The following is a 14,547-nucleotide window of genomic DNA, read 5'->3' as shown; positions in this document are numbered from 1 at the left end:
AGTAAAAGTAGACGTTCGAAAGGCCAACAAAAGTTAAGGTTGCTTTTGATGTAGTACAAAGACGCAAAACTGGTGGTCTAATGACCGATTCTGTTGTCTTTGAATGATTCTCTTATAGATGCATTTAACAGCAAACACGAACCTCCTACTATCATCTGACACTCCCATAAATCCATATGCATCAGACGGAAAAGCGCAATTTGCCATTCTCAGTTCCCACGACAGGCAGTCTGCGCCTTCACCTCATTGCGGCTTGTTAGTACATACCTCGCCATCTTTTTATACGCACGTTGCAAAACAAATACGCCTGAAGTGGGCGCAAAAGCGTTAGTACATCTGTCCCTGAGTGTTAAAATGTTGCTGTGGAGACTGAGCGTTAAAATGTTGCTGTGGAGACTGAGTGTTAAGTGTTGCTGTGGAGACTGAGTGTTGTGTATTTTGCTGGTGGTCAGGAACCTGCAGATCCTGCAGAGGAGTGGAGAAGATGGGCCTTGGCAGGAGAAGAGCCTCTGTCTGGGCAGCAGCACCTCGTGCGGAGCCTCGCTGACCGGGAACATCCTGGGCTTCGGGGAGGACGAGCTGGGTGAGTGGCACCTTCAGCTCTAAGCAACACGCAGATGCGCTCAAGTGGAATATGTGTGCAAATGGATGCAAAGACGTTTTGATTGGCTTGCAGATGGCCATCGGTTTTGCGAATGATAACAGCTTCTGTTAGACTAATTTAACCCATCACTCCCTTCTGTTTATTTTTGTGAGCAAAGTAGATTTTTAGGGAAAATACATAAAAACATGATAAAAACATGAAGATCTTCAAGATTGCATGTAAGCTGTGTGTGAATATGACAGGCTTTTGACATTTGTACATTTATTCGTGTCTATAAATGGTTCAGAGTACTATTATATGTAGCAGCTTAGCAAGTGAAATGGCACAAGCAAGAAGCTTGTTTGTGTCCATTCAGTGGGCCTTGGGGTTGAAAGAGTGGAGTCTCAGATGTGGTCATGGAGCAGAGATACATGCGTCAGGCGAGGTCATGGAATGATGAGACAGGAAGGGTGGAACTGAGGCTGGAGCTGTTCACACACCTACTTCTGCTGGGGGGAAACCTCTCTGTATCCAGTTCTAGGAGATATCCAAGTAATCCTCAGCAGCGCCAGCCAACAGGGGTCAAAGAACACCTACACACCCACGCACCCAGACACACACACACACACACACACACACAACAGAGAGAGAGAGAGACAGACAGAGAGAGGAGAGGAGAGTGTGTGTTCCTGATACGCAATACCCTCTTCCTCTGTGGCACATTCCAGGGTGACATGAAACTCCTGGAGCTTCCTGACAGATCGTTTCCCCTCCGGCTGCTGCCGACAGCAGATACGGCTGGGACTGGGAGGGCAGAGGGATCACCCCGCGTGTTGGATTTCCCTCTGCTGTCCTCTTCCTCTCGCCACACACCCCTAATGACTTGTGTTACTGCCAGCCCCCTCAGGGACTTAAGGACACAAGACAGGCCTCCCCGAGCTCAGCCTCACAACACTGCTTGGCTGCTAACCACGTCCCTTTCCACTCAGCTAGTGAGCCTCTCCCTCTCTTCATCGGACACCAACGCAGAACGTTTTCAGAAGTCAGCAGGCACAAACACCAGTAATGACCAGAGACATTCACGAGTGTGCACACTGAGTGCTAATGACAGGCTCGTGCTCGGTCACGGCAAGGTGTTTTATGGCGCTGGTGAAGCACAGACAAATGTGTGTGGTGTGTTAGTGATTTACAGGGAGGCTGCATCAGACGTGTGTGTGGTGCTGCTCCCTCTCTCGCACACATGGTTGTGATGTGCACTTGCTGGGCTCTGTCTTTGCCGCCTGCTCCTAATTAAACGTCTTGCATGATTCCAGACGAGCCCAAGTCATCAGCCTCATCCTCTTGTCAAGTGTAGCAGCACGCATACTGTAGAAACACAACCTCTGGGATCAATTCATTCCCTTAGAAAAGGGTAGAGTTCAAAGCTTCAAAGCTAGAATTAACAGCAGTGGCAAAGGTTATCTGAGATCAACAAAGCATCTGCTTTAGTGAAACTAATTTCAGTTTGTCTTCAATTTCTCTGTATGTATTCCACAGGTGAAATCTATATTCTGACCTCCAGCAAGAGCATGGCACAGTCTCACAGCGGGAAACTTTACAAGCTCCTGGACCCCAAGAGGTACAGACACTCACCTACATACACATACACATACACATACACATACACATACACATACACATACACATACACATACACATACACAGACACAGACACATACACAGACACATACACATGCACAGAAACACAAATCCAGTGGCTTGGTGATACCTGATAGCATGTTGCCATCATTACTACAGTAGGTGTGCTTCATCTGCAGAGGAGAACATTGGCACTCTCTCAGCTATAGGGAGGCAGCATCAGAAACCTTGACAGCTGCAAAGGCTCTCTCCCTTTCTCCCGCTTTCTCTGTGTGTGTGTGTGTGTGTGTGTGTGTGTGTGTGTGTGTGTGTGTGTGTGTGTGTGTGTGTGTGTGCGTGTATTTGTGGCTTATGAGGGACAGTGGTGATTGACTTTCCCTTTAGACAGGCACATAGTTTATATAGTGCAGTGTGGAGTGAGAGCCCCTCTCTCTATTCACACACACTCTACATATAGACACATTCTGGGGCTGATTTGTTTTGGCCAGCGCATGGCTTGATTACTCAAAGCTAAGATCATCAATAGGAGATCACATCGCCCTCCACATACACACACACACACACACACTCTCTTGACATATAAGCCCCTTAATATTACTGAGGCACGTGCAAACACACACTCACATAGACTAACACACACACATATAAGCCCGTCATACTGACACACTCACACATGCACAGGCTCCCACACTAGGGCCTTATCCCCTTTAAACAAATCATCACACAACTGCCGACTATAGCCAACACAAACGCAGCTCATAATTGGAGGGTAAGCATAGTATTTCCAAATGTTAGTGTAGCGTGTTCCTAACACCAACACTGTCTAGGTGGCTTGGGCCGGTGGAGGCTCACTGCAGAGCTTGTGTGGTCTGCTGGGTATTTTCCGAGATTTGACAGAACTTACACTCTGGAGCAACCCAGGCACCTGCCGGCACACAGGAATGTTTTCTTTCAGATGGCAGGGCGAATTTGCAGGTTTACATGTGTGTGTGTGTGTGTGTGTGTGTGTGTGTGTGTGTGTGTATCTGTGTGTGTGTGTGTGAGAGAGAGAGAGAGAGAGAGTACTGTGTGTGTGAGCCAGAGAGAGGGAAATCATGCAGTTCAACCTTCACTGGTCCAAAACTGTCTTAGAATTATGTGTCAGAAGACTCTCGTAGCAGATGTGCATCAACCACTGCAGTTGCTTTTAACGTTTGGGTGTCTTTTGTGTGTATCTGTGTGTGTACGCACGCCACCTCACAATAGGCTGTAATGTGTCCCATATGTTAGACAGACATTTGCAATAATGATGGATCTTTAAAATCTGTTGTTTGTGTCAAGCCAAGTGTATGTGAAGAGCAGTGCGGGCCGCAGTACTAGGAAATGTGCAGATGAAGCGTGAGAATTCCCACACAGCCATAAGCAGCTCCAGCGACGAGCGCGCTTTTAATAGAACAAGAGATGTCTGCCCCGCACTTTGAGTTCTCAATAGGCACAAGCTGATCCGCCACAGCCTCTAATTCAAACCAAGCACCCATAAAGCATCTGCTCCCCACCCACCCCCTCCCACCCCAGCCTGCACACGCAGACATACACACAGCTGGACTCGTCTGTCTGAGGTGGTTCTGTAGCATCACCTTTGCTTGGCTGGTGAGGAGGCTGGGAGCCGGGGCCCCTCCGCCCAGCGAGAGGCCTCGGGGGTGGCGGTTCAGTCCAGCATTTCCCGACTCCCTCCTCTGTGCTCAATTTCCGCAGACGCTTTTGTTTTTCTTTTGCTGGGAATTACAATAGAAATGGACCCCTAACTAATTATTCCTAGGTGATGACAGTGCCACCCAAGACTTAACACAATTAATTACCTCACAGATGTTTCCAGAGTCCCTGCCCATGTTGAGGCCCCTCCGTCTCAAACGTTTTTATTTACGTTTTCTGGCATCCACACATTTTTTCCTAGGAACAGTTCTTTCCACCATCGATTGGGCTTGTTTAGTCTGTCTGAGACCTTTGGTGTTCCTTTGCTTGGTTCCATATTTTTTCATGCATGCACATGTACACATGCTTGCACAAACATCGCACACACACACAGAGACACAGAGTGTCACACACACATGCACACACACACACGCACACACACACACACACACACTGCGATCATGTAGGATCTCATTACAGAGCAGGGCAAGGGAAGCGGATAACATTGCTGACCTCAAGCGCGAGATCGCGTCGGGTGGTCTTGTGTACCTGAGACCCCGAGGCCTCCCTGCTCTGTTTGGGGGAGGGAGGGAGGGTGTGTGTGGGGCTGGGCAACAACCACAGCATGTTTGGATTTGATCTCCCTGCATTCTTCAGCAGGGGGAGCGGGGCACTTGGTGTGCTGTGGTGGAGTGTTTGAGACTGGGAGGGTTCGCCTGTAGCATCAAGTGAAATGTCTGCAATGTTTTTGGAATAAATACATCATGCCACAATAAGGGCGCCTGTCACCAGCGTTTGTTTGTCGGGGGCCTAACTCTGGATAATAAATACAGCTCAACATGAGCAACACAGACATCGCTGTCCCATGTGGACGGCCGAGTATTATGGGATTGTTTATCAGCCGCTGCCGTTGACGGAGAGATGGAACTGTTTAACAAACATCTCCTAGCGCCTGGTGGGCCCATGACAGACAGAGCTCCACATTCTTGCTCTCCTTCTCCTCTCTTAACCCGAGTCTTTATTCCCTCTTTGTAATGAGCCCAGTGGAGTGTCTGATTGAGACAGAGAAATGCATCATTGAAGCGGCTCTTATCTCAATTGGCCTGCCACACGCAGGCACAGAGGCCCAGGGGACCAGAGGCTATTTCCTCGCGCTGATGAGGAGCGCCTGAGCCAGAGATAGTGTGCTGCAGCAGAGAGGACACTCACACAGAGCAGCACAACAACAAACACACAATGAGTCAAACGCTGGGCAGTTTGGGATGAGAGATTGACAGATGGTTCAACCATATTTCTCTGTGGGTTTGAGCTATGGAGTTGGATCACCACAACAATAAGACAAACAAATAAATGAAACAATTGTCCATATTAATTCTGTCACTGCGTGCAGTTCTAGCTTCAGCAATGCCAGTGTTTACGTAAGTGTGTGTGCGTGTGTATCTGTGTGTGTGTGTGTGTGTGTGAGAGAGAGAGAGAGGGAGAGAGAGAGAGAGAAAGAGAGAGAAAGAGAGAGTGACTTTGCGTCCAGCTCTTTTCACTAGTGAAATGTGCACATTTGCCCATCTCTCTTAAATCTCTCAGGCCCACTCTTGCTCTGCTCCCACCCCCAGGCCTCTGGCCAGGCGCGCTGAATAGGGCCACCGCTACAATACACAGTAAATTCTGGACACAATTAAAGCAGGGATGAAAGCACACAGAGAGCAGAACAATAGGGAGGTTGTGGGGGAGAGGGATTCTGAGCCATTGGATGATGCATTCTGTGGGAAACTGAAATATGGCGCGCGCTCTCTCTCTCTCTCTCTCTCCTTGTCCCTCGCTCAGACGGCTTGACTTGTCCCTGTGGAGACTCCTCACTCGGGAGGACCCCCTGGTTGGGACTCTGCACCTCTGCTTGTTGGCTTAACCTGAGCTGCCAAGGCCAAGGGTGTGTGTGTGTGTGCTACTCGGGAAGCCCTCCACTCCTGCGCTGTGGCTGCTCTGTTTTCTTAGCTCAGCCGGAGGCGTGGTCACGTGGGCCGGCCCACAGAGATGACCTGCGCTCCGTCTGGTCTGGTCACTCCGGGCCGGTCTTTTCCCACTGTGTCTTATCACCAGCTTCATGGGGAGACACAGAAGGGAGGCTGGACTGGCATCAGACACAAACGCTTTGTTCCCTCCCAACAAAGAGCAGCACAGCCCTCTCCCCACTGTCCTGGGGACAGCCTTAAACCAATAAGCCGCGGTCCCTCCTTTCTTTAATTTATCAGCCTTGCGTGCTGTATGTGCGGCCTCCTGGGCTGCCTCATTCCCACACTGCCTGTTGACCCAGCTGCCTTTGTTGGTGCTGCGAGCAGCAGGTGTTGTTTTCAAGCCCACCCTGGCAGACACACAGACCCTTCGCTAGCGCCACTGACCTCCCGAGCCATTAACAGTGGCAGCCCAATCCTCTGGGGAGATCCCCCTTTCTTTTTTGCCTTCCTCGTCTCACCCCTGAGCTCTCCCTTCTTCTCGCACAGCCTTGAGTCTTGGATCTCTCTCTCTCTCTCTCTCCCTCTCTCACCGTTTCAGTCTCTCCCTCCCTTTCTCATTGTTAGTAACAATATACAGGCTGTCACAACAACAACAACAACACAAAGGCAGGGGGGCGCTGGGGAGCAAGTGGAAGGGAGTGCTGTGCGGAGGAGAAAGGAGGCATGTGTTGTGTTGTGGGTGTGGGGAACAGTGGAGAGGAGCATGGGAACTACCACCCTCAACACAAGAGCCTGTTTCCACCCACCCCCCACCTCCCACTACACACACACACACACGCACACACACATTGCCACAGTAGCCCAGCCATCAGTCACACGGGCTGTCAGGACAATCCCGGGCTCCTGCACCCCACACATACTGTCATTGTTGTATTGTCACACTTTCACCCTCACACACGCACACTCCGAGTGCCCTCACACACACACATTCACTCATACACTCACACACACACTCACTCATACACTCTCACACACACACTCACCCATACACTCACACACACACTCACTCATACTCTCACACACACACACACACACACTCATACACTCACACACACACTCACTCATACACTCACACTCACTCATACACTCACATATACACTCCGAGTGCCCTCACACACCCACCCACATGCACACTCTGTCATTCTTTCTCGCACTTCTTTACACACACACACACACACACACACATGTTCTCTCCCTCTCCCTCCCTCTCTCTCTCACACACACACACACAGCCACACACAGAGGCAAGAGGATGTTTGTTTCCAGAGGCTTCAACTCCATTACGCACAAGCCTGTTATTGTTTCCAGACATGGTCATGATGAGGGCTTGATATAATTGATCAGAGCAGGGCTAATTTAACTCTAATAATAATCCATTCTACACGTGCATCTGTGTGTCAGATTACGGGAGAAGAGAGAAAGAGAGAAAATAAATATGAGTTTGTGTTGTGTACTGGAAAATGGATTGAACTTATTTAATGTTTGTAGGATCCCTTCACTCTTTGTGTTCAGAGAGAGACCTATTGTTTGCTATGCTTGTGTGTCCAGACCCCCGGTGCCTAAAGAATGCCGTCGTCCAGTGGAGGCCCCAGAGATGCTGAGTAGCCCCTGCTCCCGCCAGTGCAAGAATGGACACTGCACCCCCACAGGAGCCTGCTGCTGCACCCCAGGCTGGGAGGGCCCCTTCTGTAGAGTGGGTGAGTGGCTGCCAACCTTCCTACAGTTGCAAGGGACAGTGCCATGGCTCCATGTCTCAAGGCTCCATGTTGTACTGTGTGCTAGCCCAGGCTGAGCATCACTAACCCTCCCCCCCCCCCTGTGTGCGCTCTCTTTCAGCCAAGTGTGAGCCGGCGTGCCGCAACGGAGGCGTGTGTGTGGAGCCCAGCAAGTGCTTGTGCAAGAGCGGCTTCTCCGGCGCCCAGTGTGAGAAGGGCGAGCGGGGCTCCGAGCACGATGAGGGGGACGAGAACAAAGACGGCCTCCTGGACAGCATCTTCGGCATGGCCTCCTTTCTGCTGGGCAGGCTGGCCCCCGGAGAGAGATCTCCCCCCAGTTAGTGACCAGCCCTCACCAACCCTGAACAAAGCAGCCGAGCAGCACTCAGATCACTCCACCTCAGAGATAGCCAGCACAGGTCTCCCCCTCTCCTGGCCCAGCTCCCACTCTTATTCACATGCTGAACGGCACCAGCACCAGAGGCAGATGCATGCATGCAGGCTGATCAGACAGCACCCCTCAACACTCCTCCAGCTTCTTGGGTCTTAACAGCCACTGTGAGCTTTCCCTTCATCGCTGATGGTTCCCCTGACTTTGTTCAACAGCCTTTCAGACCTTCTAGAGCTGAAGAGATCTGATTAGAAGTGTGTAGTTGAGTGGAGCCAGGCCTGCACCCCCTACACTACCCCTAAAGGCCAGCTTGTTTACGGAGTCAGCAGGAGACGTATGAAAAATCCAGTGACTTGCAGACAGATTGGATACTGTGGGCATGCAATAGGAAAGCCCCCCGCCCCCGGCAGCAGTCCATGGAACTGAACTGCACCTTGGAGAAACTCACATTCTCACCAGGATTCCTAAGGCCACCTCACACAGGGGCTTGCCTTGGTCTTTGCCTTCTTAAAGACTTCACGTTAAAACATTTAAAAATGAATGCACATCTGTCAGTTTGACACAAACTCAAAAGCTCACGATTTAGTGATATGCTAACTTGAAAAGAATAAGCATACAAGATGAAGAATATTTGTGACAATCTTCTCAGAGATTTACATGGCTCCAACCTGCATTGTAACTTTGTAAACTTGAGATCCCCCCAAAAAAAGATTACGGTTGTCAGAGCTTTTCAAGCATAGCCCTGCTGGAGGATCATGGTGCCAAATCCATTTCATTTTCTCGGACCATGTCACTGGTTCAGAGACTATCAAAAGGGCCAGTCGTCAGTCTGTTTGAGATTTAGATGCATCATTGGCTTTCCTCATCACAACCTGTTCAGTAGTTAAAAGACTAGTCAGTATATTCTTGATATATGTATGTAGCCATAGGCAGCACAGCTAAATGAAAAGAGGTCCAGATGAATAACATCTTGATCTGTATTTTCAGACCTGTAGAAATATTGCATCTTGAAATACATTATTGTACATCAATATGCTAGTTTACTTCTAGGTACGTAAGAGTCTAAATGTCTTAAAGTAGCAGTACCTACAGTTGTTGATGTCAAGTAGATTCCATGCTGGGGAATTGAACTTGGTCAGTGTTCTGTTCTTGAGACAAGTGCCACTGTATGAAACACATATCTTTCTCTACTTACTCACCATATCCATGGAAGCTGCTTTCTTTTTTGATACCATGATACAAGTTAGTTGATATATGCCAATTTGAAAAAGAATATTCGGATCGATTTAATCATGTTTAAAAGATTTTCCGCATAAAATAGGGTCCAACCAATTCTACAGTCCAGAGCCTGCCTTTGAAAAAGCAGGCAATGTTATGTGTATGACTAGACAACACAGACATACTGTACAGAGACCAAAAGCAGAAGAGCAGGGCCAGGGTTGACCCCCTTGGGAACACATACGAGCTATATTGAAGAATACTACAGCATATTCAGCATTCAGCTACAAAAGGGACAGAACACGCTGTTGTATATTTCTTACAGAACTGTACTGAGAGACGTACTACTTTAGCCTCACAAAATAATATAGCATTACTGTTGTTTGATAGAGGAGCATTTATTTTTGTAAGTGTGATAATATATGGGAGAGGAGGATGTTTATAGAGTGGTTTTACATTAAGGTTTTTGCTTTCACACCTCATTTTCTTTTTCCTAATCAAAACATGTGTTTTAACAGGAGCACAGTTAATATATTAGTGTGTCTGCGAACACTGTGTAATCCCCAGTCGATTACCAGTAGTGTTTTTATTTACATGGGGGGGTTTTGTCAATTATTTTTCCCATCATTCAAGCATGGACTAATTAGTTGTATTTCAGTTGAAAGTCACAGAACTGCATATCCTTTGCTTCAGTTTTGGAACACAAATAAAGTGTGACAACATTCAATTATACAGGTGTTGTAAGAGTTGTCTAACTTTGATGTCTATGGTTTGGTTGTTTGGTTTGAAAACATTGTATTTCCATCACCACCATGTTAAAAACGTACCAAGGCAAACACCTCAGCATCCATCAGCACCCTCAATGGTGAAAGAGCGACTAAATGAGATTAAGATCAATAATGGTTATTATTGATCGTATCGGATTTGACAAACTCTCCCAACTGTTGGAAGCAAATGTTGGGCTGGCTCATGTGTTCCTCCTGTGCTCTGTGTGGCAGTCTTGGTGCTCAGTGCTCGTGGGCCTGAGGCCCTGCAGGCAGCAGCCCAGTCTCTGCCCTATAGCCCTGTCAAGAGAACAAGCCAAACCCTCTCCCATGTTCATGACATGTCATCATTTCTTTAGCATTGGTATGTGGTAACTGATGCATGCTGCCAGTCATCAGCTTGTTTTTGTTGATTTGTCACTCCTAGTCATCATGGGTGCATCCCTCTCAGCACTGCTTGCCCTACTGGAGGGATTCCATCAACAGCAGATGCTGTTATCATTGTTGGTTGTTGCATCATTTTTTGTTTGTTTGTCAATTTTTTTTTGTTTTGTTTTCATAAATGTATTTTTGAAATTGATTGGCCGTGCTGTGGTCGTAGTTTATGTTAAAGTATCCATGCTGTAAGTTTATCCTTTAATTTAAGCACTTAATGTGAAACTTGCATTGCAGCTGCTGAGAAGGCAACATGTGAATAGAGAAATCCTTTTCTTCCATTTTCTTCCTTATTTAAGTAGTTACGCCATAAAGTTATTTAAGTTCTCTATGTTGTTTTTACCATTATCTGTGAAGATTTTGATCATGTAAATAAGTCTAGGGCTATCTTGGTATTCTTTTCAGAAATATCAATATGTCTATTAAAGTTTATAGCATGTTTGAAACTGAATGTCTCATCTTTCTGTTTTCCACTGATCATTGTGGGAAAATAAGTCCCAACTGGGCAGAATAAACATAATGAACATGCTCGTAAACAGTCAACAGTGAGCACACAAGGGACTGAAAGGATATCTACACTCACATTTCTATTTGGACAGATTCAATGCCATATGTACGTCATTTGTAATACTTTTAACTGGCAATGTGACTACAAATCCTGATACGCAGGAGATGAGAGGTACAAGGAAAAGGTACATACAGTATTCATATTGTGAGACTAAGGAGGCTGGAGAATGGTCTGTCCCTTTAGGACCTGAATGCTCGAGTGCTCTGGCTGGTCACTGGGATGCTCCACCGGGATGTTGCCACTTCATGTACGTCACACACCATCTTTCCATTAGGGCTTTTTCCTTCTTCTCCCTTTTTCCTCCAGACTGGACTGAGGTAAGAGCCTGTCATGTGGAGGGAAGCTGCAGTGGCCACTAGCCCGGTGTTCTCCTGGGTGTTTCCTGAAGCAGAGCTCTGCTTGGAAAGTGAACTCGGCGTCAAGGAATGAGCCACCAGAACCAAACTGAGACTGAGACTGAACCTGTCCTAGAAGACCAATGGGAGCAATACAGTATATACAGCATATATACTGTATACTGTATATATATATATTGCACATATTTAAACTATATCTACCATAATCTACTGAACATGTTACAATTTTTATTCTCCATGCAAGGGAGGCAGCTTTTTTAGGGAAGAAAGAAGTGCCCTCAAAGACCCCATCAAGCAAACATACATGCGTGCACACACATCCAGACGCCGGTTGGCATTATTAAATTCCATCCCCTAATATCAATCAGTCTGAGTGGATGTAATGATAATGAGTGGAGACCACCCACCTCAGTTGTCCCGGGCGACGTATTTGGAGTAATGCAATACTACGTTTTCTGTGCACTGTTCAGAGCCAATCAAAATTGCGTGGACTGGAACCGGGGTAACTGAGTGGTGGTGTCTGGGGGGATATTATTTTGGTTTGTACACTATCTGTGGCATGAATCATTGCTTTGCATTTGGAATGGTTTTCTTTTTCTCCCCCAAAGGGCCCTCATCTGGCTATCTCTCATAAACACTGTAACCCTGCACTCTGAGTAAACACCAGGACCCTGTATACTAAATATTTGCGACACTCAGATGGTTGGGAGTTATTATATTGTGTACACCAGCTGAAGAGCTGGACTAGTAGATAATAGGCAGCACTGTCTCTGAAACATGCTATCAAGTCATATTTTCAAATAAATATGCATACTCAAAACAAAAACACTTTTAACAGATTTAGTTGCATGTCTAGAAGAAAAATATGCAAATGTAATGACAGGTTTGCTCATGCAAAAACAGGGGGAAAAATCTAGCTTTTAAATGTACCTATGCGCTAATTACAAAAGCTGAAAGCAGTTTTCGACATGTTAGTTCCACAATACTGATTTCCCACATAATGGATTGGGCAAATATTTTGGGTAAACATTGTGCGTTCTTTCCATTCATGGTGATTCTCTCCAATGCGCATGTGGCTGTGTAGCACTCTTAATTACCCTGTGTGTCAGATGAGCTCATGTGTTTATGGGAGCTGACGCACAGAACATACGTCTGGATGCTGATATTCCCAAACTCAGTGGGCTCCGCTCCACTGGAGCCCAAATGGGCTTTTACAGCGTTAAATCGCCAACGGTTCTGGTAGACACCCTCTTTTCATTTTCTGAATATGTCAATGAATGAGGCAAAATGTACTTTTGAGTAGAACACAATGCTCAGGGCTCCCTGACCTGATGAGAGAACAGAAGTGGGAACAGGCTATAGAACTCTGATCTGGTTCATTTCTATTTATAGCTCACATTCTAGAGTCAAATGAGCCGATAAGTCAGGCAAGTAAGTCTCTAACTTCATGAGTGTTTCTGAAAAGGAATATCTAGGATCCCTACTTACATCTCATTGCTCTCAAAAAAAGCCCAAATCTAATCATCTTCAGGATTCATTCAGGTCACAGCGTGTTTATTCCTCTTCAATCTACTTCTGCATGCTGCTTCTGTTTTCACCACGTTTGACTGAGATACACGCTTTGTTTTGAATGTATGTGGGAACGTGTGTTTCATCCACACACACACATTCATGTGTCTGAGTATCTGTGTCTTTGTGAACATGGGGCTGTGTCCATATAGTTGCCAGCCTAACCCAACATACTGACTTGCATCCATGAAATGATGCAATTAGGGTTCCCACTGTGGTCCAAGCTGTCATGTAAACACACAGAGAACACAGAGAGGACACATGCACATGCAGGGACAGAGCGAGAGACCCACACATAGACACATAGACACACAGAGAGAGCGAGAGAGAGAGAGAGAGACCCATAGACACAGAGAGAGAGAGAGAGAGAGAGAGAGACCCACACATAGACAGACAGAGAGAGAGAGAGAGAGAGAGAGAGACCCACACATAGACACAGAGAGAGAGAGAGAGAGAGAGAGAGACACGGACAGAGACAGAATCCAAGTGTGTAGGAGAGGGAATCACAAACACAAACACGCAACACACAACACAGACATGGCATGTGACTGAGAGATTCACAAGTGATGACAGGTACAAGAAGACAGTAAAATTCAAGGTGCATGACCAGACTCTGATCAAAGAGTACCAGCTGAATAGCTGTGTGTGTGTGTGTGTATGTGTGTGTGTGTGTGTGTGTGTGTGTGTGTGTGTGTGTGTGTGTGTGTGTGTGTGTGTGTGTGTGTGTGTTTTGATTGTGTATGTGTGATGGTGTGTGTGACTACGAATTCTGTGACTCAGAATTCTACTCAGTAAACAAGTGGAGGCGGAAAAGGCAGACCACCTAGGGGAAAGTTTCCATGTCCAGGTATCTTTTCAAAGCAAGGTCCGGAATTTTCCCAAACACATTAAAAGGAGCTATGCAAATGGTTTATGGTGGCCCCTCACTTGCTGCGTATTGTTGTATTAACCTGTATACACCAAGGCTCATCTTGGCACACGTCTACTAATTCTTCTCTTTTTCCAAATCAGCCAGGGTCATCGCGCTTACCTCACCCAAAAGTCAACACTGCTATGTCAACATCCTCACAGCTAGCCAACATGATGTGGTTTGTGCGTCTAAGGGAGATGGGGGTCTGCCTGAAAAGAGGTGGAAAAAGCACAAAAAAGTGAGCAAAGAAGTCCCAATAGACACGGGTGTGGAACAGCTTTACGCACTCCAGTTCCAGTCTAAAGTGGCAAACAAAAGTTCTTATTTGCTTAAGAGTCTGTTTTAACACTCTCCGAGTAGCTATGTCATCTCTACAAATAAGGTGAATGGAACTAGCATAAATGACAGACAGAAGCCAATATAGACAATGTGAAGGCTCCTCCCTGCTCTAGACATATTTACTGCACAAACACTTAGAAGGTGTCACTTCTGACAATAACACCCAAATGACACAAACTAGAAAAAGACATTCAGAAACCAGTTAGATCTCCTATTCACTCGGCACCATCACATTCCATCCAAATGCCTCATTGTCCTATCAGGCCTAAGCAATGAAGGCACAGAGGTGACCAATACGAAAGTCAGCAGTACTAGGTGACCTTGAGTTTTCAGTCCTGCCATTTCCAAAGCAAATAAGACCTTACAGCCATAGGGTTATAT

The 14,547-nt window shown here is 46.8% G+C and overlaps 1 protein-coding gene across 1 annotated transcript in view; it reads left to right on the top strand.

Moving 5' to 3' along the window:
• hhip (hedgehog interacting protein) overlaps positions 1-10,870 on the top strand; it is a 36,381-nt gene extending 25,511 nt beyond the window's left edge. The window contains exons 10-13 of the mRNA XM_062516715.1: positions 453-583; positions 2,120-2,201; positions 7,450-7,598; positions 7,738-10,870. Of these exons, the coding sequence (XP_062372699.1) occupies positions 453-583; positions 2,120-2,201; positions 7,450-7,598; positions 7,738-7,958 (583 nt within the window). The 3' untranslated portion in view covers positions 7,959-10,870. The remainder of the gene's footprint in view (positions 1-452; positions 584-2,119; positions 2,202-7,449; positions 7,599-7,737) is intronic.
• Positions 10,871-14,547: the final 3,677 nt, after the last annotated feature.

The sequence above is a fragment of the Sardina pilchardus genome, chromosome 2, assembly GCF_963854185.1.
Source record: "Sardina pilchardus chromosome 2, fSarPil1.1, whole genome shotgun sequence".
Classification (NCBI taxonomy): domain Eukaryota; kingdom Metazoa; phylum Chordata; class Actinopteri; order Clupeiformes; family Clupeidae; genus Sardina; species Sardina pilchardus.
This window is presented reverse-complemented; position numbering and strand designations above follow the sequence as displayed.